Raw genomic sequence first — 26,825 nt, forward strand, 5'->3', positions numbered from 1 at the left:
CCAGGCCTCCTCGCCTGATATCAGAGCACGACCTCACTAATGCTCATGTGGCTGAACGAACGAATCCTCATACATTCCAAAATCGAGTAAAGCCTTCCCAATGAGTGACAGTCATTCAAACAACAAGGCGGGACTAAATCTCAAATAGGATGTTCAACAAGCGCATACAGCTGCGGTCAGAAGTTTACATCCACTCATCATGGATACAGACGTCATGGCGATATTGGACTTTCAATGATTTCTCTCAGTGTTCTTTTTCTGGGGAAGAACGGCTATACAACATACATCTACATCTATTTTTAATAGAAAAATAAACAAGAATTCGGTGCACAACTTTTTAATTTATTTTGAGTTTTCTGAAATCAAGACAGGGTCAAAAATATATATACACAACACAACTAATATTTGGTTAAATGTCCCTTAGCAAGTTTCTCCTTGATCAGATGCTTTTGGTAGCCATCAGCAAGCTTCAGGCAGAACTCTGGTTAGATATTTGACCACTATTCTTGGCAGAACTGGTAGAGTTCAATTACATTTGTTGCTTTCCTGGCATGTACCCAACTTTAAAAAATAGGTACCCTATCGGTACATGTGGCTACTGCTTATAAATAAAATTGTTTTCTGATCCCATCTCCATACAGTAAATATAGCCTATATACAGTTGTGCTCATAAGTTTACATACCCTGGCAGAATCTATGATTCTTTGACCATTTTTCAGAGAATATGAATGATAACACAAAAACATATTTTCCACTCATGCTTAGTGGTTGGGTGAAACCATTTATTGTCAAACGACTGTGTTTTCTCTTTTTAAATCATAATGACAACAGAAACTACCCAAATGACCCTGATCAAAAGTTCACATACCCTGGTGATTTTGGCCTGATAACATGCACAGAAGTTGACACAAATGGGTTTGAATGGCTACTAAAGGTAGCATCCTCACCTGTGATCTGTTTGCTTGTAATCAGTGTGTGTGCATAAAAGCTGAGTGAGTTTCTGGGATCCAGACAGACTCTTGCATCTTTCATCCAATCACTGACGTTTCTGGATTCTGAGTCATGGGGAAAGCAAAAAATTGTCAACGGATCTACGGGAAAAGGTAGTTGAACTGTATAAAACAGGAAAGGGATACAAAAAGATATCCACGGAATTGATAATGCCAGTCAGCAGTGTTCAAATTGTGATTAACAAATGGAAAATCAGGGGCTCTGTTAAAACCAAACCACGGTCAGGTAGACCAACAAAAATGTATGCCAAACAGCACAGAGACAAGCCTCAAAACTTCTGGAACAAGGTAATTTGGAGTGATGAGAGCAAAATTGAACTTTTTGGCCACAACCATAAACGTTACATTTGGAGAGGTGTCAACAAGGCCTATGATGAAAGGAACACCATTCCTACTGTAAAGCACGGAGGTGGATCGCTGATGTTTTGGGGATGTGTGAGCTACAAAGGCACAGGAAACTTGGTCACAGCTGAAGGAAAGATGAATGCAGCACGTTATCAGCCAATACTGGAGGCAAATTTGCACTCATCAGCCCGGAAGCTGCGCATGGGACGTACTTGGACGTTCCAACATGACAATGATCCAAAACACAAGGCCAAGTCGACCTGTCATTGGCTACAGCAGAACAAAGTGAAGGTTCTGGAGTGGCCATCTCAGTCTCCTGACCTCAATATCATTGAGCCACTCTGGGGAGATCTCAAACGCGCAGTTCATGCAAGACAGCCCAGGAATTTACAGGAACTGGAGGCTTTTTGCCAAGAAGAATGGGCAGCTTTACCATCTGAGAAAATAAAGAGCCTCATCCACAACTACCACAAAAGACTTCAGGCTGTCATTGATATTAGAGGGGGCAATACACGGTATTAAGAACTGGGGTATGTAAACTTTTGATAAGGGTCATTTGGATGTTTTTTGTTGTCATTATGATTTAAAAATAGAAAACACAGTTGTTTATCAATAAATGGCTTCACCCAACCACTAACCATGAGTGGGGAAAAAAGTTTGTGTGTTATCATTCATATTCTCTGAAAAAAAGGCGAAGAAAGCAAAGATTCTGCCAGGGTATGTAAACTTATAAGCACAACTGTACATGTTATCAATGATACTCGCCTCATCTCTTACAAGCATCACCAAGCTGTGAGCAGCATCAGGGCTTGTAGTATTTTGGTTACCAATTTTGTTTCCTGTGTTTTGTTGAAAATACAGTGCTGTGAACTATATCTGTTTTCAAACTAGTAAGAAAGCACTTGTTCATGAATTGTCTTCGAAGCATTATTTAGTACAACCCCGATTCCAAAAAAGTTGGGACAAAGTACAAATTGTAAATAAAAACGGAATGCAATAATTTACAAATCTCAAAAACTGATATTGTATTCACAATAGAACATAGACAACATATCAAATGTCGAAAGTGAGACATTTTGAAAGTTCATGCCAAATACTGGCTCATTTGAAATTTCATGACAGCAACACATCTCAAAAAAGTTGGGACGGGGCAATAAGAGGCTGGAAAAGTTAAAGGTACAAAAAAGGGACAGCTGGAGGACCAAATTGCAACTCATTAGGTCAATTGGCAATAGGTCATTAACATGACTGGGGATAAAAAGAGCATCTTGGAGTGGCAGCGGCTCTCGGAAGTAAAGATGGGAAGAGGATCACCAATCCCCCTAATTCTGCGCCGACAAATAGTGGAGCAATATCTGAAAGGAGTTCGACAGTGTAAAATTGCAAAGAGTTTGAACATATCATCTACAGTGCATAATATCATCAAAAGATTCAGAGAATCTGGAAGAATCTCTGTGCGTAAGGGTCAAGGCCGGAAAATCATACTGGGTGCCCGTGATCTTCGGGCCCTTATACGGCACTGCATCACATACAGGCATGCTTCTGCATTGGAAATCACAAAATGGGCTCAGGAATATTTCCAGAGAACATTATCTGTGAACACAATTCACCGTGCCATCCGCCGTTGCCAGCTAAAACTCTGTAGTTCAAAGAAGAAGCCGTATCTAAACATGATCCAGAAGCGCAGACGTCTTCTCTGGGCCAAGGCTCATTTAAAATGGACTGTGGCAAAGTGGAAAACTGTTCTGTGGTCAGACGAATCAAAATTTGAAGTTCTTTATGGAAATCAGGGACGCCGTGTCATTCGGACTAAAGAGGAGAAGGATGACCCAAGTTGTTATCAGCGCTCAGTTCAGAAGCCTGCATCTCTGATGGTATGGGGTTGCATTAGTGTGTGTGGCATGGGCAGCTTACGCATCTGGAAAGACACCATCAATGCTGAAAGGTATATCCAGGTTCTAGAGCAACATATGCTCCCATCCAGATGACGTCTCTTTCAGGGAAGACCTTGCATTTTCCAACATGACAATGCCAAACCACATACTGTATCAATTACAGCATCATGGCTGCGTAGAAGAAGGGTCCGGGTACTGAACTGGCCAGCCTGCAGTCCAGATCTTTCACCCATAGAAAACATTTGGCGCGTCATAAAACGGAAGATACGACAAAAAAGACCTAAGACAGTTGAGCAACTAGAATCCTACATTAGACAAGAATGGGTTAACATTCCTATCCCTAAACTTGAGCAACTTGTCTCCTCAGTCCCCAGACGTTTACAGACTGTTGTAAAGAGAAAAGGGGATGTCTCACAGTGGTAAACATGGCCTTGTCCCAACTTTTTTGAGATGTGTTGTTGTCATGAAATTTAAAATCACCTAATTTTTCTCTTTAAATGATACATTTTCTGTTTAAACATTTGATATGTCATCTATGTTCTATTCTGAATAAAATATGGAATTTTGAAACTTCCACATCATTGCATTCCGTTTTTATTTACAATTTGTACTTTGTCCCCACTTTTTTGGAATCGGGGTTGTACTAATGAGCACCTTTTGTTTCACAAGTGTAGTGTAAAGACTCTAAAATAAAAAATTAAAGCGAATAGCAGAAGTCTGATATCGGCTTCACAACATATCTGCCAAAAAGCTCAAAAAAACCCTTTCATTTGACCCTTCAGAAGGACCAAACACAAGCTGTGATAATCAAAAGGTACATTTTCTTAAAATAAACACCACTTACTTGATATCGAATCAGCAGCCTTGGTGAACTACGAGGTGAGTTTCATTTATCTTTTTATCTGCTGATTATCTTCCGATACTACGAAGTTATAACGAGGTTTCTCTTGTTTCGTTTCTGGTTCTGAAGTTTATCAAGAAGTAGAACGGGTAATCGAACTTGATCAGGATAAGTGCTGACTGGTTACGAAGTTTCACTATCGGTACACTCACTCTTACAACACGATGACATGGTGGCTTCGCCACTCGTTCTTGTGTACCTTTGATAACGCGAGATCAACTGTTCGTATCGCCAGATTACGATCGCCGTTCTGGTGATTGTAATGCTTACGCGTATGCGCAGTGCGCTATTGTTACACTCATTCTTACAACACAATGACATAGTGGCTACTGCCTCGCTTCGCCTCTATGAGGCCGTAGCCACAAAAAAAACAGTCCACATATTTTCGATGGGGTTGAGGATCAGGGTGAGGACTTTAGGAAGGCCATTCCAAAAGCTTAACGTTAAGCCTGTTTTATCCATTCCACAAGCAGCTTTGATGTGTTTGAGGTCATTGAACTGTTTAACTGATGATTTGAGGTTATGCTGAGGAATTCTGAGGTAGTCTGGCTTCTTCATTATTCCATCCATTTTTTTTTAACCAAACAGTTGCTTAACAGTTGGTACAATGTTCTTGGGGCTGAATGCCTCACCTTTACTCCTCCAAACATATCACTGGTCATCGTAACCAAACACAATAATCACTGTCTCATCTGACCGTAAAATTTTCCTCCAGAAGGCTTTTTCTTTGTCCTTGTGGTCAGTTGCAATCTTTAGCCGAGCTTGAAGGTGTCGATTTTGGAGTAGGGGCTTCGTTCTTGGATGACAGCCTCTCGGTCCATGGCGATGTAAAACTTGCTTGACTGTATTCCAGCAGCTTCCAGTTCATGGCAAGCCTGTGCCTTGGTGGTTCCTGGCCATCCGAACCAATTTTCACTCAGCTGATGGTGACAGTTTGGGTTTTCTTCAGACCTTGGCAAAGTGGCTACACCTCCCTATAACTTTCAGCACCACGGAATTAATAATCTAAGTGGATGCATGTATAAATCTGACCCTGTGTTAATTTCAGTAAACCCAAATTAAAACTTGTGCACCAAACTCGTTTTTTTTTATTTTTTATTATTAAAGATATATAGTCCTGTGCAAAAGTCTTAGGCACATGTAAAGAAATGCTGTAGACCAGAAATGGCTTTAAAAAATAATGAAACGTTTCAGCATTAAAAAATACTATAAACAGTAAACCTTATATAAATAAATGAAACAAAGTCAATACTTGGTGTGAGACAACCCTTTGCTTTAAAAAAAATAGTAATCTGAGGTCCAATGAGTGCAGTTTTATGCGGAAATGAGCTGTAGGTTTTACTGAGCATCTTACAGAACCAGCCACAGTTCTTCTGGACACTTTGACTGTCACACTCGCTTCTTCATTTTGCAACAAAACCCAGCAGCCTTCATTATGTTTTCTTTTTTAATCTGAAAAGTCGTCTCTTATGTAATATGCTGCTCAGATACAAACATTTTTTTCTGTAACATTTAATTTTGTGCCGGAAAACGAACGTTTGGACTCAAAAATGATTTTTGTACTGACTCGATAATGTAGAAGTCGTAAAATAGAAATCTATAACAAAGTTTGTGTGGAAAAAAAAAATACATAGGGTGCCTAAGAATTTTGCACGGTACTGTATGTTGTAGAATCATTCTCCCTCAGAAAAAGAACAGTTCAAAGTAATGAGTGAAAGACCAATATTGCCCTGACATTCATGGTCATAATGGACCGGAACTGTAGGTGTGACTGGGCAGGTGTCCACATACTTTTGCAAGTCAAATTACCACTCTTTACAACCATGATGTGCAGAAAATCATCTGTAGGAAAACACAACAAACATAGCGAACCTTGATTGGTCTACAAGAGCAGAAGACTACATCAGGTTGCCCTCCTTTCACCCAAGAACGGGAATGTGAAGCTACAGTGAGCACCAGCTTACCAAAACTCCTAACTACTTAGAAACTCTGCTTGGTATCACTGGTTCTTCTTTAGCCTGGTTTAAACCTTATCTTACCATGAGAGAACAGTTTGTGTCAATTGGAGAATTTAGATCCCCGAAATCACCCCTCCTTCATGGTGTCCCTCAGGGCTCTGTCTTGGGACCCTTATTATTTGTAATATACATCCTTCCTCTTGGCCACATAATAAAGCATTATGGGCTTAACTTTCACTGTTATGCAGATGACACCCAAATTTATATTCATACCAAACCCTCTCACTCACTCCCTCCGTCTAATCTCGTCAACTGTCTAAATGCTGTTAACAACTGGATGGTGCAGAATTTTCTTAAATTAAGTCAAGACAAAACAGAAGCCATCCTCATTTCCACCCCTTCTATCTTGAAAAAAACTGGAGCACTCACAGCTATCTATTCCTGGTTATTTCACCTTCACTACTGTTGAATTAAGAAATTTGGTTGTTATTCTGGACTGTACTCTCTCTTTTGATTCACACATTAAAAGTATCACTAAAACAGCTTTTTTTCACCTGAAAAGTCTCTCCAAACTCCGTCCCTCCTTGACTTCATCTGCAGCTGAAACACTTATACATGCTTTTGTCACCTCAAGACTGGACTACTGCAATGCCCTGCTCGATGGCATCCCAGCCAAGCGACTAAATAGGCTGCAATATGTCCAAAACTCAGCTGCTAGGGTACTCACTCACACCAGGCCCTGGGATCATATCACGCCTGTTTTATACAACCTGCACTGGCTCCCAGTTAAATACCGCATTCAGTACAAAATTATTTTACTTGTTTACAAATCCCTACATAACCTGGCCCCTCCCTATTTATCAAATCTCCTAACTCCATATCAGTTACCTTTAAGCCCATGTTTACATTAGACCGTATCAGCGGATCATCAGATTAACGTTTTTAAAACGATTAGTGTGCACACAGCAACACCAATACACGATTCGCGTGCACACAGCAACGCCAATACACGGATACGCTCGGCTCCGCAGGCATCCTGCGCTCCAAATCACTCCGCCCTGAACAGCGAGTGCCTTCTGGAGGGTGCGCACTCCGGCCCTGCGCAGCTCACACAGCGCGCGAGTGAAGTGAACAAGCCGTGATTCGGGACTGAGCCGCTGTGTGTGTGATCCCAGCGCACATCACTTACCACTTGCAAGTGGAAGGATGGCAAGCCTAAAGACAATCATAACTACACAATGGGCAGTATTTGCATCAGTATTCGCAGTATTTTCATACTTTTATACTCTTTAATGAAAGGTGATACAAGGCGGAAGTCCGCGCCGTTTTTCAGCAGTCGCGTCACATGACCAACGCCAGCGAATCAGGAAGGTGGATGTCACAGTGACGTTGTCCAATGAGACGCCAGCTAGAGCTCAGCACAGCGTATCCGCGTATTCTCAATGTTTACACAGCACCGGAGCCGACACGATCTGGATTGAATACGTGGACGCTGGCAGATTCCCGTTTCCCGGCGTTTCCAGGCGGTTTAATGTAAACGGACAGTGCATCCGCGAAGAAAACGAGACAGATACGGTCTAATGTAAACGTAGCCTAAATCTTTGCTCTACAGATGCCCACCTATTAGCAGTCCCTTACTCTCGGCTCTGTTCTATGGGTGACAGAGCTTTCAGTGTAAATGGCCCAAAGCTGTGGAATGCCCTGCTACTAGCGTTACGCCAATGCTCAACACTGTCCTCTTTTAAAAAACAGCTAAAAACACATCTCTTTAGCTTGGCTTTTTCTCTTTGATTTTTAATAACGTTGTTATTGTTATTATTGATTTCTTATTATTTTATTATTGTTATTTTATTGTTCTGCTTTTATTGTTTGTTTTCTACTGTTCAGTGTCCTCGGGTACCTTGAAAGGCGCTTATAAATAAGATGTATTATTATTATTATTATTATTAAAACTGGACGGTGGAAAAGTCAAGTCTATTTGTATAGCACTTTTAACAATAAACACTGTCGCAAAGCAGCTTTACAGAATTTGAACGACGTAAAATATGAGCTAATTTTATCCCTAATCTATCCCCAATGAGCAAGCCTGTGGCGATGGTGGCAAGGAAAAACTCCCTCAGATGACATGAAGAAGAAACCTCGAGGAAAAAGCCTGGTTGGTACCAAAAAACATGAAATTGTCAGCGTCTATGTGATCACGTTTTTTTTTTCCCCCCTTTCCGATGTCTGAAGCATCACCTGAAGCTCTTGACTTGTATCTGCATCATGTACTCCAATAAAAAAGCACCACTATTACTGAAATGTTAAGGTGAAACATTACAGCTAATAATACCGTTAACACCAAACTCAAATACCTGAACATGAAGATGTTTTAAATGACTGCGTCAGTCTGCAGAAACAAAAACTGAAAACACAGGAACTGAGACTTACCTGCCCCCGGAATGATGGCTAGTTTCGTTTCAACCAGTCCCATTTTCGCGGAAGTAGCTACACAGAAAGTGAAAGGATAAAAAGTAAATGTTTAGGATAACATCATAATTTCATTTGTATATTTTCACGACCTCGTATATCCCATAACTGGCTTTTCCAAAAAATATTACAAAGGCATAGGCCTACTATATTAGGTGAAATAAAATTTTATCCAAGATGTTTCTAAAATAGCAATCCTTTGGCAGTAACAAGAAAGAACCCTAAAATAAATATATTTATAACGCTAAACAGATGAGCATGCTCTTTAAGCAGCATCGCTGACGAGTGTGAAAGCATATGGCATGTCATTGCTGTTAAGTGGGATATGTGCTAAGGAACCATGAGCAGATTTCCAAGCCCAAACTTGGGTGCGTGAGATGAGAAAGCAAGACATCTGCTCACTGTCAGTGCAATATGTGGGTGCTAACTCACTCACACACACACACACACAGAGAGTGGGTACACCAAAGTGGCACCTTTAACTATTTGTACCATTTAGGGCTCTAACACACAGACGGGTCAAAAATTAAAGGCAAAACCAACAGAAAGTGTCTCAGTAAGGTGTTGGGTCACCACGAACCACCACGAACCCCATCAGTGCACCTTGGAACAGATTGTAAAAGTCTCCCAAACTGTCTTGATACAATGAACACCATTCATCCCAAAGATATTCCCTCAGCTAGTGTATCGGTGATTGTGATGATCGCGCACAATCTAACGTTATTTTAAAATCTCCCACAAGTGTTCAATCTGCTGACTGGGAAAGCTATAACATATGATTTACATCATTTTCATCCTCATCAAACCATTCAACGAGCACCTCGTACCCTGTGGATAGGAGCAGGGCCATCTTAGAAGAGATTGGAATAAATGCCCTCCATAGCATAGTCACAACCGGGGGTTTTCCCCCCCATCAATTTATCAGCCGCCTGTATGTAATATTCACTCGGATGAGAGAATATATGGTGTATTATTATACATACAGGACACTTTTTCCATGCAATAAAAACATGTGTTCTATTCCCTTCTAGCAGGTTTCATTCATTTGGTTTGATAGCAATATTGTTAACATATCGCTTATCCTACGTGTATTACGCCACTCTACCCGATGGAGAATGAGTGTTGAATATGGTTTATGATATTGCATGGTTGTCTCGACGACGTGACGTGACGTCGCTACGGTGGCCGGGAAGTGCAAAAGAAAATTACAAAATGTGGAACACTTTTACATTTTCATCTCATCTCATTATCTCTAGCCGCTTTATCCTGTTCTACAGGGTCGCAGGCAAGCTGGAGCCCAGTGGTTACGTTAGACTTTTTCATTGTCCGTCATTTTGACGGACAGGGTCGTAAAAATTCCGTCACTGTCCATTATTATCTGTCATTTTATTTTAACTTTTAAATGACAATGTATATAGGCTATAAATGCTATATATTTAATAACTTGTGTTTTCATGGACTCATTTTCATTTAAAAATTAATTCATAGAACAAGCTTGTATTATTTAATCATTTATTTATGATGCAAAAAGATGAACAGAGATTCTGACGTTCGGTCACTTGTGAACCCATTTTCCCTCCGCTAAAAACATTGCGGCTGTTGTGCCTTAACGGGCATATGAACAATGTTATTTTACAACGTAGCAAGACAATTGCAGTTAAAATATGAACAGTCCACTACAACGATTTAAGTGACAATCTAATTTGACCTGTTTGCGTGAGCTCAAACCTTCCTTCTGGCCCGCATGGATTTAAAATGGGAGCTCGCTTGTGCATAATCAAAGTCGTCAATGGAGACTGCTGCCGAGGCAATTGTCATTAAATTTTGCGTCTTTGCCTCGGACAGACGACTTCTCATTGACGTTTTAATTTTGTTCTGAAGGCTGAACCCGCGCTCTGCTGCGACACTGGAGACTGGAATAACCAGCGCCACTTCAGCCAAAGTTCTGAAGTCGGGAAACATTTCTCCCAGGGAAGTGATCAGAAGCCGGCAAGAGCCTCTGAAAGTTGGCTTTCCCGACCCTGCTAGTACTCTCTTCATAGGGAGGAAATCCTGCAGCATGCGGTCTTTCTGCACCAGTGGTGCAGCTGCACCCCGCGTCTCGGCTCGGCGGAGCCTGGAACCTGACACGGAAGGTCTTAAATAAAACGAAGTTATGTTAGTTTGTCTACCCATGCTCTCATTAAAATGATAGTTTAGCAGATATTCGAGCAGTGATGTTCCTAAGCTTCCTGGGGAAGAATACAATAAATTGACATTTGTTTCATTTTAAAAACAAGAAAACAACTAGCCTAAATGAGCGCTATTGCATTAAGACGTGCAGGCAGGGAAACGACACAAACAACCCAATGCATCTCTTTTTTTAATAGCAAAAATGACGTGTCTTCTGCAGAGAAGGGAAACATTAATCCATCTCACTGTGCTAGTGGTTAGAAAAGTCCTAGCGCGGTCAGGAGCGCGATGGGGGGAACAGCCTTGCGCAGTGGCTACAATGTATACATGAGTAGCCTATGCACTGAACATCAAGACTGCCGCAACGTCGGCTCAGATTGAAAGTGACGGCAGTGAAGACTATGTATACTGCATGTAAGAAAACTCTGCCACAACTTGCCAATCATTTCAATTATATGTTTCATTATGTTTTATTATTGTTATTATTAGGCTATTATTGTTATTGCTAATGGTAACGGTAAACATCCGTCAAAATGACCGACGGCCTTCAGATTTTTCCGTCATAGCTAAAAAAAAATCCGTCAATGACGGACAATTGTCGGTTAACGCGACCTATGCTGGAGCCTATCCCAGCTGACTACGGGCGAAAGGCGGGGTACACCCTGGACAAGTCGCCAGGTCATCACAGGGCTGACACATAGACACAGACAACCATTCACACTCACATTCACACCTACAGTCAATTTAGAGTCGCCAGTTAACCTAACCTGCATGTCTTTGGACTGTGGGGGAAACCGGAGCACCCGGAGGAAACCCACGCGGACACGGGGAGAACATGCAAACTCCACACAGAAAGGCCCTCGCCGGCCACGGGCTCGAACCCGGACCTTCTTGCTGTGAGGCGACAGCGCTAACCACTACACCGCCGTGCCGCGCCCCTTTTACATTTTATAAAACAAAATTACATTAGCAAAACACTTGAACTAAGGACAAAACCAATTTACATCTTAGAAAACAAACTGACGAGATGCGAAACACTTTCATGAGCGCCGAGACAAATTTACAAACGAAAATCTTCACGGAACAGGAACGTACCAAATGCCGCAAGCAACCCGGAAGTATGGGGGCCGGGAAGTGATAGCGTGAGCGGTCAATTCGTGTTCCCTGTGTCCAAAATCACTCACTACTTACTATATGGTCCTGGATATAGAATTCCCTATATAGTGAGGAGGGAATAGTGAATGAGTGAGTGATTTCGGACACAGCCAACGGAATGCGCTTAGTCCTTCTGTCTGGTCCGTGTCCTTTAAAAATTCTACAGACCGTCCACACGAACCGCGTTAAGCGGTTCGTGTGTTTTCCACAAAAGGGGCAAAACTTCATTCGGTCACAGTCGACGTTCCGTCACCATGAACTTCATAGAAGACAACATGAATTGACCGCTCACTCTTATCACTTCCGGGTCGCTTGCGGCATTTGGTACGTTCCCCTTTCTGTCGAGATTTTCGTTTGTAAATTTGTCTTGCCGCTCGTAAAACTGTTTCGCGTCTTGTCAGTTTGTTTTCTAAGACGTAAATTTGTTCTGTCCTTAGTTGAAGTGTTTTGCTAATGTAATTTTGTTTTATAAAATGCAAAAGTGTTTCACGTTTTGTAATTTTGTTTTGCGCTTCTCGGCCACTATACGTCACACGTCGGAGCTGATGCGAATATCCAATGAGAAACTTTTCTGCAGCACATGCACAGAAGCATTTCTTTGTTCGCCAGGAAAGAGAAAGATGCACTGAACACCCGAAAGGCTACCAAAACTTCATTAGATATTCTTCGCACATATTTACAAGAGAAAAACATACCAATGGACATTGAAAAACTGGAAGAGAGTGTGTGCATGTATAATAATAATATTGGCTGGCTTTTTTTCATGGTATATCAGATATATTCCATTCAGCTTGCATGATATTGAACGAGTCGAAGACTCGTTCAATATCATGCAAGCTGAATGGAATATATCTGATATACCATGAAAAAAAGCCAGCCAATATTACTTAAATGTAGTGCTGATTTAACTTTGCTGTACATGGACATCTCATATCCAAAAATAAACTCCCAATCAGCATTAGTGCTTTTATATCCAATCAGCAGTGTGTGTACAGTACGTGTATAACCTGCTATTCTTATGTCACAGGCCAGAGCCATCTCAAGTCCTCCTCCCAACGCTGCTCCATCAATAGCTGCGATAGTTGGCATGGGTAGATTACCTAAACCCACATGGAAGAAAAATGAGTATAATTTATTGCATTATATTTATGGTATTAGAAATGCAATACTACACTGGACTGAATAACATGGTAGCTTTTCACTCTGACAATTCATTACTGCTCACGTTTAGTACACAAGATTCAACTATCTAAGGACTAACTCCACTAACCACATGGGTAAACAAACAAACTGATTCAGGTTCGGTACACTTTCATACTTCCCTTAGTGTTACGATGTAATCAGCATGCAACAGGAATGAAGGAAACTTTAGTTGTGTTATAATTTCCCTTTAAGGGCATGAACCATCCATCCATTATCCGTAACCGCTTATCCTGTGCAGGGTCGCGGGCAAGCTGGAGCCTATCCCAGCTGACTATGGGCGAGAGGTGGGGTACACCCTGGACAAGTCGCCAGATCATTGCAGGGCTGACACACAACCATTCACACCTACAGTCAATTTAGAGCCACCAGTTAACCTAACCTGCATGTCTTTGGACTGTAGGGGAAACCGGAGCACCCGGATGAAACCCACGCGGACACGGAGAGAACATGCAAACTCCGCACAGAAAGGCCCTCGTCGGCCACTGGACCCGAACCCAGAACCTTCTTGGTGTGAGGCGATAGTGCTAACCACTACACCACCGTGCCGCCCCATGCTTGACTATTTCAAACAAATAAGAACTTCTGTTTAACTTAAAATTATTTAGGAGGAGCCTCTCAAACACTGGCAACGTAATAACATCGAGTTAAGAAAAAAAACACTGGATATAACTAATCCACCATCATTTACTCAGCATGTAAGGGAACAGATCATAACACAGTGACGTTGAATGCTCAATTCTTTTTTGTCAGAAGAGGTGGTGTTGATCAGTGGCGTCGTTAGGCCCTATCACTCAGGGCTATAGCCCCGCGTATTTTGAGCCTTGCCCTGAGTATTTTTGCCTTCAAAAAAGTAAGAGATTAATAGAAAACAAATGACAACAGATCTGAACTTGACCTGCAGTGTCCAAAGATGGGTCGGGGGACATAACTGAGTGCTGCACAGTGCACATTCAAAATTTTATTAATCGCCAACAGAAGATGAACATTCAGAACTGGTTGGAAAATTACTTAAAAAAACAACAATACACTATTGTTGGATTTTTCAAGATGAAAACAGATGGTAAGTCATCGACCGTAGGTGTTTATACAGACTGTATCAACAATGTAACCTATCGAATTACATTGACGCACAAAAAAACGCTCCGTGTAGCCTGGTTATGTTGAATTTACAGTGTATGATTAGTGTGCCAGGCTCGCTCTAAAATTCGAGTGGTTTAATGAATATCTACAGTGGGGGTTTGTTTGCCCTGACCAAGTTTATTTTAATAGTTCAACAATTTGTGTTCATCTCGACACCAATAGTTGCCCTGACGTAATTTAATCATGTTTTAATGCTACATGTAGCCTATGTAGAACCAGCCAGCCGACCTGACCATAGCATATTAATCACATATAGGGATAAAATAGGTTTTTTGTTTTGCCACACAATATTAACGTCAACATAAATTTGTGTTGTCCAGATACTACAAATGAGCTGCTGCAGTCCACTGAGCCTGGATGCATTGGAGAAAATGGCATTTGTATGTATGTGTGTGTGAGAGAGAGAGAGAGAGAGAGAGAGAGAGAGAGAGAGAGAGAGAGAGAGAGAAACTTAGAAGACATATTTATATAATCATAGTCTTGTGAGATGGGATGTCATCTGGGATGTTGAATGTTATAATATAATAATGCCTTTGTGGTCCTAAAGGAGAGATATGTGAGTGAGAAATTATATATTTTTTTTAATACCCCCACTCCGGGGAGGGGGAATACTGGTTAACCTCTGTCCGTCCGTCCGAAACACCCTTTTTCTCAGCAACCACAAATCATAGCCACTTGGTAATTGGTACCAAACTTCGGCTTGGGGTTCTATACCGTGTGTGCTGTTTTCAGGTCTGTCGCACATCGACTTCCTGTTTACCGACTGAATGTATTTACGAAACATATAGCGTGGATTTACAAAATTTTAATAACACTTTTCTCAACAACTACAAATCATGACTGCTTGATATTTGGTACCGAGCTTCAGCTTGGGGTTCTATACCATGTATACCGTTTTCAGGTCTGCTGCATATCAACTTCCTGTTTACCGACCGAATGTATTTACGAAACATATAGCGTGGATTTACAAAATTAACACCCTTTTTCACAGCAACCACAAACCATAGCCACTTGGTAATTGGTACCGAGCTTCAGCTTGAGGTTCTGTACCGTTTTCAGGTCTGTCGCACGTCGACTTCCTGTTTACCGACTGAATGTATTTACGAAACATATAGCGTGGATTTACAAAATTTTAATAACACTTTTCTCAGCAACTACAAATCACGACTGCTTGATATTTGGTACTGGGCTTCAGCTTGGGGTTCTATACCATGTATACCGTTTTCAGGTCTGCTGCATATCAACTTCCTGTTTACTGACTGAATGTATTTACGAAACATATAGCGTGGATTTACAAAATTAACACTTTTCTCAGCAACCACAAACCATAGCCACTTGGTAATTGGTACCGAGCTTCAGCTTGAGGTTCTGTACCGTTTTCAGGTCTGTCGCACGTCAACTTCCTGTTTACCGACTGAATGTATTTACGAAACATATAGCGTGGATTTACAAAATTAACACTTTTCTCAGCAACTACAAACCATAGCCACTTGGTAATTGGTACCGAGCTTCAGCTTGAGGTTCTGTACCATTTTCAGGTCTGTCGCACGTCAACTTCCTGTTTACCGACTGAATGTATTTACGAAACATATAGCGTGGATTTACAAAATTTTTGCAACACTTTTCTCAGCAACTACAAATCACGACTGCTTGATATTTGGTACTGGGCTTCAGCTTGGGGTTCTATACCATGTATACCGTTTTCAGGTCTGCTGCATATCAACTTCCTGTTTACCGACCGAATGTATTTACGAAACATATAGCGTGGATTTACAAAATTAACACTTTTCTCAGCAACCACAAACCATAGCCACTTGGTAATTGGTACCGAGCTTCAGCTTGAGGTTCTGTACCGTTTTCAGGTCTGTCGCACGTCGACTTCCTGTTTACCGACTGAATGTATTTACGAAACATATAGCGTGGATTTACAAAATTTTAATAACACTTTTCTCAACAACTACAAATCACGACTGCTTGATATTTGGTACCAAGCTTCAGCTTGAGGTTCTATACCATGTATATCGTTTTCAGGTCTGTCGCACGTCGACTTCCTGTTTACCGACTGAATGTATTTACAAAACATATAGCGTGGATTTACAAAATTTTAATAACACTTTTCTCAACAACTACAAATCACGACTGCTTGATATTTGGTACCAAGCTTCAGCTTGAGGTTCTATACCATGTATATCGTTTTCAGGTCTGCTGCATATCAACTTCCTGTTTACCGACCGAATATATTTATGAAACATATAGCGTGGATTTACAAAATTAACACTTTTCTCAGCAACCACAAACCATAGCCACTTGGTAATTGGTACCGAGCTTCAGCTTGAGGTTCTGTACCGTTTTCAGGTCTGTCGCACGTCGACTTCCTGTTTACCGACTGAATGTATTTACGAAACATATAGCGTGGATTTACAAAATTTTCCAACACTTTTCTCAGCAACTACAAATCACGACTGCTTGATATTTGGTACTGGGCTTCAGCTTGGGGTTCTATACCATGTATACCGTTTTCAGGTCTGCTGCATATCAACTTCCTGTTTACCGACCAAATGTATTTACGAAACATATAGCGTGGATTTACAAAATTAACACCCTTTTTCACAGCAACCACAAACCATAGCCACTTGGTAATTGGTACCGAGCTTCAGCTTGAGGTTCTGTACCGTTTTCAGGTATGTCGCACGTCGACTTCCTGTTTACCGACTGAATGTATTTACGAAACGTATAGCGTGGATTTACAAAATTTTCGCAACACTTTTCTCAGCAACTACAAATCACGACTGCTTGATATTTGGTACTGGGCTTCAGCTTGGGGTTCTATACTGTGCATACCGTTTTCAGGTCTGTCGCACGTCAACTTCCTGTTTACTGACTGAATGTATTTACGAAACTTTTTTTTGGATTTTGACGCTATTTCAAGAAGCAAAATGCTATTTCAGAATGACAGTTTACCAGGATGCTGTTTGAAATCCCTGGGGAGAGACACTGCTCTTTACTTACTTGTTTCAGGGTTAATTATTTGTTGAAGTCAACATTCATAACAAGTGTCCTATTCCTTCGACTGCTTGCATTCTGATACCGTATAAGCGAGAGCGGGGGGATACGTAAGTGAGCAGTAGCTCACAGTTGATCTTGTTATTAAACTGATGATAAAATTTACTCATGATATTTAATAGTCAATTGATACATGCCTCAGTTTCCTGAGACATTATGGGAGTTGATAATAAATAATAAGGAGACAGAAACTGAAGTGAACTCCATACATTTAAAAAGAGCAGTGCAAAGATCAGTAATAAAGATGTCATAACCTTTGAATGTGTGTGGGTGATAATATTTCTTGTAAAGTTAAATATAACCTCCCCAACCTATCTATACCAGTCTCCCTTAAAAATACAAGCCCCAGGAAAACTTGACTTCGCCCCGGTCTATTCAATAGCTAGAAACATCCTTGGTGTTGATTAATTCTTTATAATAGCAGCTCTGACAGTAGCTCCAGCTGCAAGGTTTCTACTAAAGTGCTTGTTTAAATATGTTATTATTTCTGTATGCAACAACCACACACAGAGACTTGTATGGTCGACGTGTATATTTAAAACGTGCATATTTGTTGATATGCTGAAGTTTTCTTTGATAAATTTATTTCTCATTTTTGAAAGGAGCCTCCAGTCTCAACACTTTTTTTTTTTAAAGTCAATATTGGTGCTTTCATGGTAACATGACAAGCTGCTTTTTTGTATTATGAACTTCAAGAAAGAAAGGAGACAAAAAGAAGAATGGCTGGTGAGGGAACACCCAACTATAGCTATTACATCTTAAGTGATAACAGGAACTAACTTGTTTTACAGGCATTCCACAGCATTAAACATAACCATAAAAGAAATAAAAAGGTAAGAGAAATAGCAGAAAGTTGGAAATTGCTGTGCTGTTAGAGGAAAATAATTAACTTCGGGGCAGGCTGCGTCACACCAACCCAGGATTGTTTATTACGCTTGTTTCCCGAGTAAAATATAAAACAACAAGAAGACATGCGCTGTGTCCGAAATCGCTCACTCGTTCACTACTCCCTATATAGGGAATTACTATATAGAGGACTATATAGTGAGCTCATTGGTAAAATGAAAAAGAAAAAACGCTTTCGGACGCTAGTCCGTCGCGCTGGTATTTACGTCATTACTGTCGCACAATTAAAACGTGCCAGATCAGTCAGTTGGTGGGTTTTCAAAATAATAAATACATGCATGTATTTTTGTGATAAATACATATTATACTGAGCGCATTCCCCACATTAATCAATACAAAGTACATGCGTCTTTCAATTTTTTTTAAATCAAGGCTGAATACTTTCTTCTTTGCCGCTGCCTTTTATTAAATCAAATTTGAGACTTTTAATTTGATTTATTTCAGTGCAACTGCAATGCATGATGGGATATATTGCTTTGGTTAGTGACCATCGTTGTACACTACTTTTCGTGATGCACTGTGGGATACTTTGAGTGCACTATATACGGTGTAAATAATCCTCACTAAGGTTTCGAACAGCACTACAAAATGGCATCCTCACTATATAGTGCCCTATATAAGCCCAGGTCACAACCGAACGTACGATTTTTTTGGCCGTGCGATTTTTGGCATTTCCCAAATCGCTGCGTTTTTTTTTGTTCATGGAGAAAGACGCATGTTAGCCGTAAGTTTGTCTTGCAACCTGAAAAAACGTAAGCGCCCGTAGAGTTTGTTTGACATGACAAAGAACCTCTGCGGCCGGTCTGCGGCCAGTCTGCGGCTCGAAAATCAGCAGGTCACACGCACGCCCTCCGTGCGTTTCTTGCGTTTTTTGCACGTAGACCGGCAGTAGGAGCACGTACAGCCGGTTGTGACCGAGGCTATAGTGAGTATGGAGCGATTTCAGACATATGGCTGGTCATCACTATCCCCCGCCACGAGCATTTTATGAAGACCTCTTAACACTTACACCCTTATAAACCCATTGATTTAATATTGACTTACGATGTCATAAGTGCTATGACACCTTCATAAAACGCTACCCGGCTTTTTTCAGTAGTATGAGCACGCAAATTTCATTGATGTAGTTTCTGAGAAAACGTGTCTGGACTGAGTCCACTTGTACAAAGCAGGGCTTTGAACCGGTTCAAGGAACGAAAACGAAAACCGGGAACTTTTTCTATTTCACATGGAACAGAAACGAAACCAGAAACGTTATTATTTTTTATATTCCGGAACAGAAACGCTTATTAAAAATAATGGTAACCGGTTAATACCGGTTTTTATTTCGTTCCTCAAAGTTTCCGTAGCCTACAAATAAAAAAGCCATTCTTCTCCTGCGCAAGTTTCTATGACCCGCTGGGGTTCACTTCCTGTGTGACGTTCGCTGACTGAATGGAGAGAGCGGGAAGGTGGACTACTATCACGTCTCCATTACTGAGTGTCTGAGCAAAGAAGAGCCTGAACGATGCAACCTCCCTATTGGCTGTTTGTAAAAATGTATCAGTTGTTGCCCTTCCCACGGGAATCATCGTGGGCTCGAGGGACGAGACCTGACGAGTTAGTTCGTTGGTAGCAGAACAAAATGTCTGGACACAAATCGGGTTTTCAGAAAAGGAAAGAAAATAAACGGAGGGTCGAAAATACAAAAAAGGAGGCAGAAAATGCAAAACGAGTTTTAAGGTAGGACAAATGGTTACTTTTTAAGGCAGCCCGCCGTGGCTGCAGGCTTTCAGTTGTCATTGAATGGTTACTTTTCTGAGGCAGCCCGCCGTGGCTGCCTGCAGGCTTATTTATTATAGCCCATTTAGTTAAAATAGTTGATATAAAATGTTTATAGTTATAGTTATGATTGTCCTGATTTAGACTGGCGTTTTTTTTTTTTTTTGGGGGGGGGGTGTTTGCGCGATGTTGCACCCGGGTCCAGATTAGGGCAGAACCGGCCCTGGCTACATTTCAGGTGTAGTTTGTTTTATGTATGTATGTACTTGCATAGACGTGTACTTGGTCTTCCAATATGGCGCCTAACAAAATCTCGCGGCGTGGTGACGTCATGCGGTAGCCCTCTATAGGGCCTGACTAGCCTTTGGTAACACACTAAACGAATTATCTTTCATTTTTGCCACTTTTTCTGTTTGTGTAGATGGGAATACATACTGAGAATCCAAATCGCCAATATTTGAAATAATAATTGTTTTGAATTATTTCTTGTCTTATTTAATGAAGGCTGTAATAGAATTAGCCTACATTTGGCTTAAGCCGGATGAGACAGAGACATAACTTTATAGCCATTTGTTAAACCGCTGACAGGGAACGTAATTAACCGTTCCGGGAACGAAATTTTTTTGTTCTAACCGGTTCAGGAACGTCTATTTAATGGTGGAACCCAAAACCGGAAACGTTAAAATTCCGTTTCTGTTCGGAACGAACCAATAGGAAAAAAATTCTGGTTCAAAGCCCTGGTACAAAGTCCAATAACGAAAATCAAGGGCCATAACTCTGAAAATAATAATTAATCGTAAAAGATTTTGAACTCAACTTAGCCCATGAATAGTAATATGAGCAGGCAAAGTTTTACTGATGTAGCTTATGTAGTTTCTGAGAAAACTTGTCCAGATTGAAACGGACGAACGGACAGACTCCATTCCTATATCCCCCTGCGCAATTCGTGGCGGCGGATAATAAACTCTGCAACTAGGGATGTTCGTCTCAAAAGCGCATAGAAATACAACTGTCGTGAATCCATAAACAAATTTATGACTGTTGGCAGGTAAAAAAGAGCAACACCTGGTCCACACTCTGACAGATGGCTCCTAGTGAGCGAAATTAAGACACAAGAGCTTCCTAGCCAGATCCTGGGGGGATAAAATATAAAATCTGCTGTTTCTCAGAAGTCTGGCATTTATCACTCGATGATAATCTATCTAAGAAACAGTTAATCTTAGTGAAGCAATGCACCGTACACCCCCTCCACACTTACAGGATGTCAAGTGATGTAATTAAACACGATGCAACTTGACTTCACATAGATTAATAGCAACGCAACACACCTTTGAAGTGAACATCAAGTCTTTATGATTGGGGATTGGTCGATTGAGTTATTATCGGAATGTTGCTGGAATGTCGTGCAGAACTGAACCAGACAAAGCGAAGCCTGATTAAACACCTATTCGAGCAAACTTCCTCTAGTTTTATAGCCATATTATTAAACACTTACAATACAGTACATCCCAGGACAAGAAAGTGTCCTTACCATGTTGCCAAACAAACTATTTTCATGGTTAACAAAAATAGGAAAGTAAAACAACTAACTGATTTTCGCCAATACATTTTGATACAGTTCCAAGCACTTAAGTATTGTCATTATAGGCAACCTCTAGGCCTATTCAAGCATGTTAATAACCTGATTTACTTTAGTAGAGTCACTCAGTACGTTTACATGCACGTCCAAATCGAGCTACTGTCGGTAATCGAGCAAAGGGTCCCAGCAGGGGTGCCAGAGAAATCCAATCCTACATGCACAAGTGAAATCGGGCTATTGTGCACCCGAGCCACACGTGGCGCTACATGCCCCATCGTGTTGGTACACTTCCGGTTGTCGTCATGAAGAAGAGCTATAGTGTTGCCAGATACTGCTGACGTATTCCAGTCCAAAACATGTTCAAATCCGCTAAAATGCACTTAAAACCCCCCAATCTGGCAACACTGGCAGTTCCATGTTCAAGCTGTTAGGCTTGCTCTAACAGACTGTATGGCTACAAACTGTCCGGCGCAGACCACTGTTTTGTAAGACAACTTATTTTGCACAATAATATTTTTCTAAAGTCCATTTTTTGCTTACAAAATTTTTTTTTTGCTTACAATTTAACTTATGTCTTAATAAACACACAAAAAGTTCAATTGTTTTGTTTTTATTGACATTCTTCAGATGTTGGACATATATTTGTGTGTGTATATACACACACACACACAAATACAATGACTTGTTTATGTACACAATTCACAGCTATGCAACAGCTGTACAGATGTATTTGGTGATACAGTAAGTGAGCTAAATTTTAACAGTGCAAACAATGCCACAAAAAGAAAAGATTCATGCCGTTGTCATGATTCGTGGTCATGCCGACCGAGGCTGTTGTGTTTCCCTTGTGGTCTCGTCACTCGTCACTTCCGGAAGGGGCGGTGCTGAAGTAAGTAGCTCGAATACGTAGCTCAATAGGGTATACATGCACTAAGTAGCTCGGCAGAAATCGCATAATCTAGGTCGTGTAGCTCGATTCCGAGAAATCAAGTTCGGTTCAATTTCAGCCGAATTAAGGTGTATACATGGCATTTTGAACTTCGATTTCAGTCGAGCGACGGCAGAAATTCGATTCTCTCTATGTGCATGTAAACGCACTGACTAAAAGTCAAATTTACCAGTTGCAAGACAAACATTGCAACTTTTGGAAAAAATCATCAAATTTTAAGTGTTTAAACTGTTTTACTGACAAAATAGCAGAGTAACACAGAAAAAATCTTACATTTAACAATTATTCCACGAAATCGAGTCGCACATGAGCTGACAGCCGAGTCAGCTATAAGCCATGTACGACGAGATTGAGTAGAATAATTGTTTGATTCCCTCCACATTCACTGGGTTTTGAGAAACGGAGCATTTTTCTTTCTTTTTTGCAAATTTGATAAATAAAAACTTGATACAAAACGTCCGACAAAATAATTTCTGCTTAGAATGTAAAGAAACCGGCGCAATGACAGGAGCAATTTGTGAAAAATGCTATAATAATAATAATAATAATAATTATTATTCCTGAAAAATAAAAAAGATACATTCTTACCATCAAATACTTTTATTCCATATTTTGTTGCTTTTTTTTTTATTTTTTGGCGTTTTGTTTTCGAGTAGTTTTTATTTTGTCCTTGGTTGGTTCACCAAAACGCTCCGCCATTTTGTTTTTCTCTACTCACGGTATATGAGCTGATATCCTAGTAGTACAGTAACCAATCAGAGTACACAATTGCTCATATCCAATGAATGTGGATAGAATAATACATTTTATACCACAGAAATGTTGAATTCTCCATTGCTTAATTTTCTTTAGTATAAATACGGAGGTGATTACAGGAAATCATGCGTGCTGATTGGTTGAGAGATTCAGACTATTTCTTGATAACCATCTCGAGTGACTCGGCAAAATGGTGGCCAAGCGCTTTTCCACCCTGAGTGAGGAAGAATTACAAATTATGAAAGAAAATGCTGCTCCTAAAAGCACTAAAGAAGCTACGTACGCAGTTTGGTCTAAAACTGTTCAGGGGAACTGTGATTTATTTTATCGATTTCAAAACAAAGTATTTTATGTGGCTTGGTGTAGATAAGGGACACAAGACTGCGCATATTACATTTGCATGCCGAGTTTGAAGTTTGAAAGAAATGATTTTTTTTATAATCACCTGTGTATTTATACTAAAACAAGTATCCTCCTCAGGCTCAGTGAATATCGGTGAATAATAACCTCGACTTAGAACCTCGTCTTGGTTATTATTAACCAATATTCACCTCGCCTTCGGTGAATAATTGTTAAATAACAGCAGCTCTGGCAGTAGTTCAGGATGTGAGGCAAATCACAGGTGTATAGCCAAGCTCTATACTTAAGAGAATAAAGTAATGCACTGATCTGATTTTTGATGGCTTTTGTGACCATACGACGTCCGTACATGTACCATAACGGGGAACGCGATCATAAGTGCAAGGCAACGCATCTCAAACACTTGACCACCAGACAACGAAATTTGCATCTTTATTTACCTGAGACAGATGGGTTTTATCCAGCACTTATTTTTAATTTGCTTTGTAAAAAAACAATGTGGGATTATTTACTAGCACATTTTACAGAAAATATTGATAAGAAAAATAGTTGGGGTTTTTTCATAGCAGGCAACTTTTTTTTTTATTACCTAAATGATTTCTTACTCTACACACTCGTGTAAACATACTTACTGAATAGTTCAATATGAGCATCTTTCCTTATTTTTAGATAATCTAAAACTACCTCGGCTCGATATTGATTAGTTCTCATGTCTGATAATATTCGATTATAACTATACAGCAATGATGTAAAGTGAAAGCGCTGGTTCACTGCTGTCCACCAGGCACCCAGCAGAGTCACACCATAATAAACGTCGTGGTGTTGTTTCTGGCGCATGGCATGCGGTGTCAAAGAAAGGAATAAATATGTATTCGTAACTGTGATACATATCTCATTATTGGTGTCACTGTCACAAGACAATGCAGCAATTTATTGACGTGAAATACACGACACTACACAATTCGATGGTTCATATACTATCATATTATTATTATATTCAGGTTGATTTTGTGCCCTGGCAAATATTTTGCTCATACACTCATCAGGAGCTCCGCTTGTAGGCGGTGCATAAATATATATCTGTATTATTAACGAGCAAGTTTTAACATGTGTCCAGAGTAACAACGTACACAGGGGTTTGTATGGTGAACGTACAACGCAAATGGATTTTTTTTAAATGTGATATTGTTGATAGGTTTTCTTGAAACTGATGTTTCTTTAGCTTTTTTGGAAGGAATCTTCAGTGTCAGTCAAAGGTAAAGCTAAAAGTTGTAACTTGTACCTTATAAAACTTGTTTCAAAGACGTTGCACAACACTGATGTTACCAAATTGCTGTTGTCTAAGAAGAATAAAACACTTCAGGGTGTGATGATCTTAGAAATTCATCAACTTAAGTGGTAAGGCTGTAATAACTCAACCTTGTATCAGCCCATATCACCCCACCCTGTCGATGATTAAATTTCCAAATAAAAGGGGTTGCGAAATACACAATGCTTTTAGTGACAAGTGGTAGTTTTAAATGTCCAGATGGTGATCTCTTTTTCTTTTTTTTTAACAAACATTTAGAAAAATAGCAAATCATTATTATAAATGTTTGAATAACTTGAATAACTACATTTAAAAATGTTTAATCATCTAAAATGACTTCTTATAGAGAATTATGTAACCGCACTCATTGCCTTCGATCTAATATACTCACCTAATTCTGTAATAAGTGCCCTTGCTTTCGAGACAAACGGTCCAACTTCACTTTGATGCATTTTGGCTCTTTCTTTCAAGTCAGCACCTGTTCATGGTAACATATGAAACCATTACCACTGGGGCTGGAACAAATACTGCGCTAATACTAAACTAGGCACTGTCGTAAAGTAATCCACACTATCCAGTCTTAATCAGAGCTGATAATCACCATTACATATTGAGTTCCATTCCCTGGGGGGAAAAAAGACTGAACTAAAGTAAACCTAAACTAAAATACAGTACCTGCACAGAAGACTCCAGGTACAATGCTGCACAAGATGACAGAGCGCACCTTACTGTTCTTTTTCACTGATTCAAGAGCTTCAGACATCTAATAGAAATGATTCGATAAGCAAAAAATATATATTTTTTTAAATCACCCACAAAAAATGTATCTCACAGACCAACAGGAAAGGAATACAGAAGAATTTGAGTTGCATGCACATTATACTCACCTCCTTAACAAGATTTTTACTGATAGCATTTTTAGCTTTCGGTCGATTAATGCCAAAGACGACGATACCTAAAAACATAGAAGGTCTCAATGAGCAAAAAGCAATTTGCGCTGCAGTCAGTAAAAGGTTTAGCGATTTTCCAATGTAAAATATTCTCTCATTATGGCAGTTTGTTTTGTTCAGGAGTATTATCAAGTATAAAATTGCTAACACAACTCATAAACTTGATTGATTATTCGAACAGAATCATTATTTTCCAGTGTATTCCTGCAGAAATTTTTCACTTCATCCATCCTGATGCACCTCTTCACTCAGGGCAGGAATTAAGGAAGAAAGGGTTTCTCAAGAATTCTTTACATGATTAAGCGGTCTTAAAGGTCACCGGTTCGATTCCCTGGACCGGCAGGAATAGCTGAAGTGCCCTTGAGCAAGGCGCCTAACCCCCAACTGCTGCCCAGGCTGCTCTGGGTATGTTGTACGTCACTCTGGATAAGAGCGCCGGCTAAATGCTATGAATGTAATGTCAAGGACCCGTTCTGACAGGGAAAACACTTTGTTACAGGGTGGTAGCCAGATGGGCAAACCTGATAGTTGATATAAATAGAAGAAGAGCGTACTAAGTCCAAGGATTAGGTTCAGCAGTCTGGGGCACCACCGGTACCCAAAGCAAACTTGGCAGCTCTTTTGGTGACATGCATTTGAATTATCATGCATGAACCTTAAAGCAGCTCAGTGGTGCAGCAAGTAACGTTGCCACCTCACAGCTCCATCCTGAGATTGGGTTACTCCCCATGCCCATGCGGGTTTCATCTGGGTTCTTAAGCTTCCTCCGACAAACATGGCAGTATGTTGACCGGTGTGAATGAGTGTGCATGAGCTCCTGTGATGGAATGGCACAGGTATTGGATCCATGGCAACCCTGACCAAAGCAAGATGAATGAATGAATGAATGAATGAATGAGCAAAGCCTTCATAAAAGCAAGAACTCATCAATATTTTGTCCCCAT

The 26,825-nt window shown here is 40.3% G+C and overlaps 1 protein-coding gene across 2 annotated transcripts in view; it reads right to left on the reverse strand.

The window, feature by feature from the left end:
* Nucleotides 1–26,825, reverse strand: part of auh (AU RNA binding protein/enoyl-CoA hydratase) — a 95,929-nt gene that overhangs the window by 60,947 nt on the left and 8,157 nt on the right. For both annotated transcript variants that reach the window (XM_060908111.1, XM_060908110.1), the window contains exons 2-6: nt 25,819–25,886; nt 25,607–25,694; nt 25,323–25,409; nt 12,913–13,005; nt 8,540–8,596 (exon numbers count right to left, since the gene is read on the reverse strand). In XM_060908111.1, coding sequence (XP_060764094.1) covers nt 8,540–8,596; nt 12,913–13,005; nt 25,323–25,409; nt 25,607–25,694; nt 25,819–25,886 — 393 coding nt within the window. The remainder of the gene's footprint in view (nt 1–8,539; nt 8,597–12,912; nt 13,006–25,322; nt 25,410–25,606; nt 25,695–25,818; nt 25,887–26,825) is intronic.

Source organism: Neoarius graeffei, chromosome 25 (genome assembly GCF_027579695.1).
Source record: "Neoarius graeffei isolate fNeoGra1 chromosome 25, fNeoGra1.pri, whole genome shotgun sequence".
NCBI lineage: Eukaryota > Metazoa > Chordata > Actinopteri > Siluriformes > Ariidae > Neoarius > Neoarius graeffei.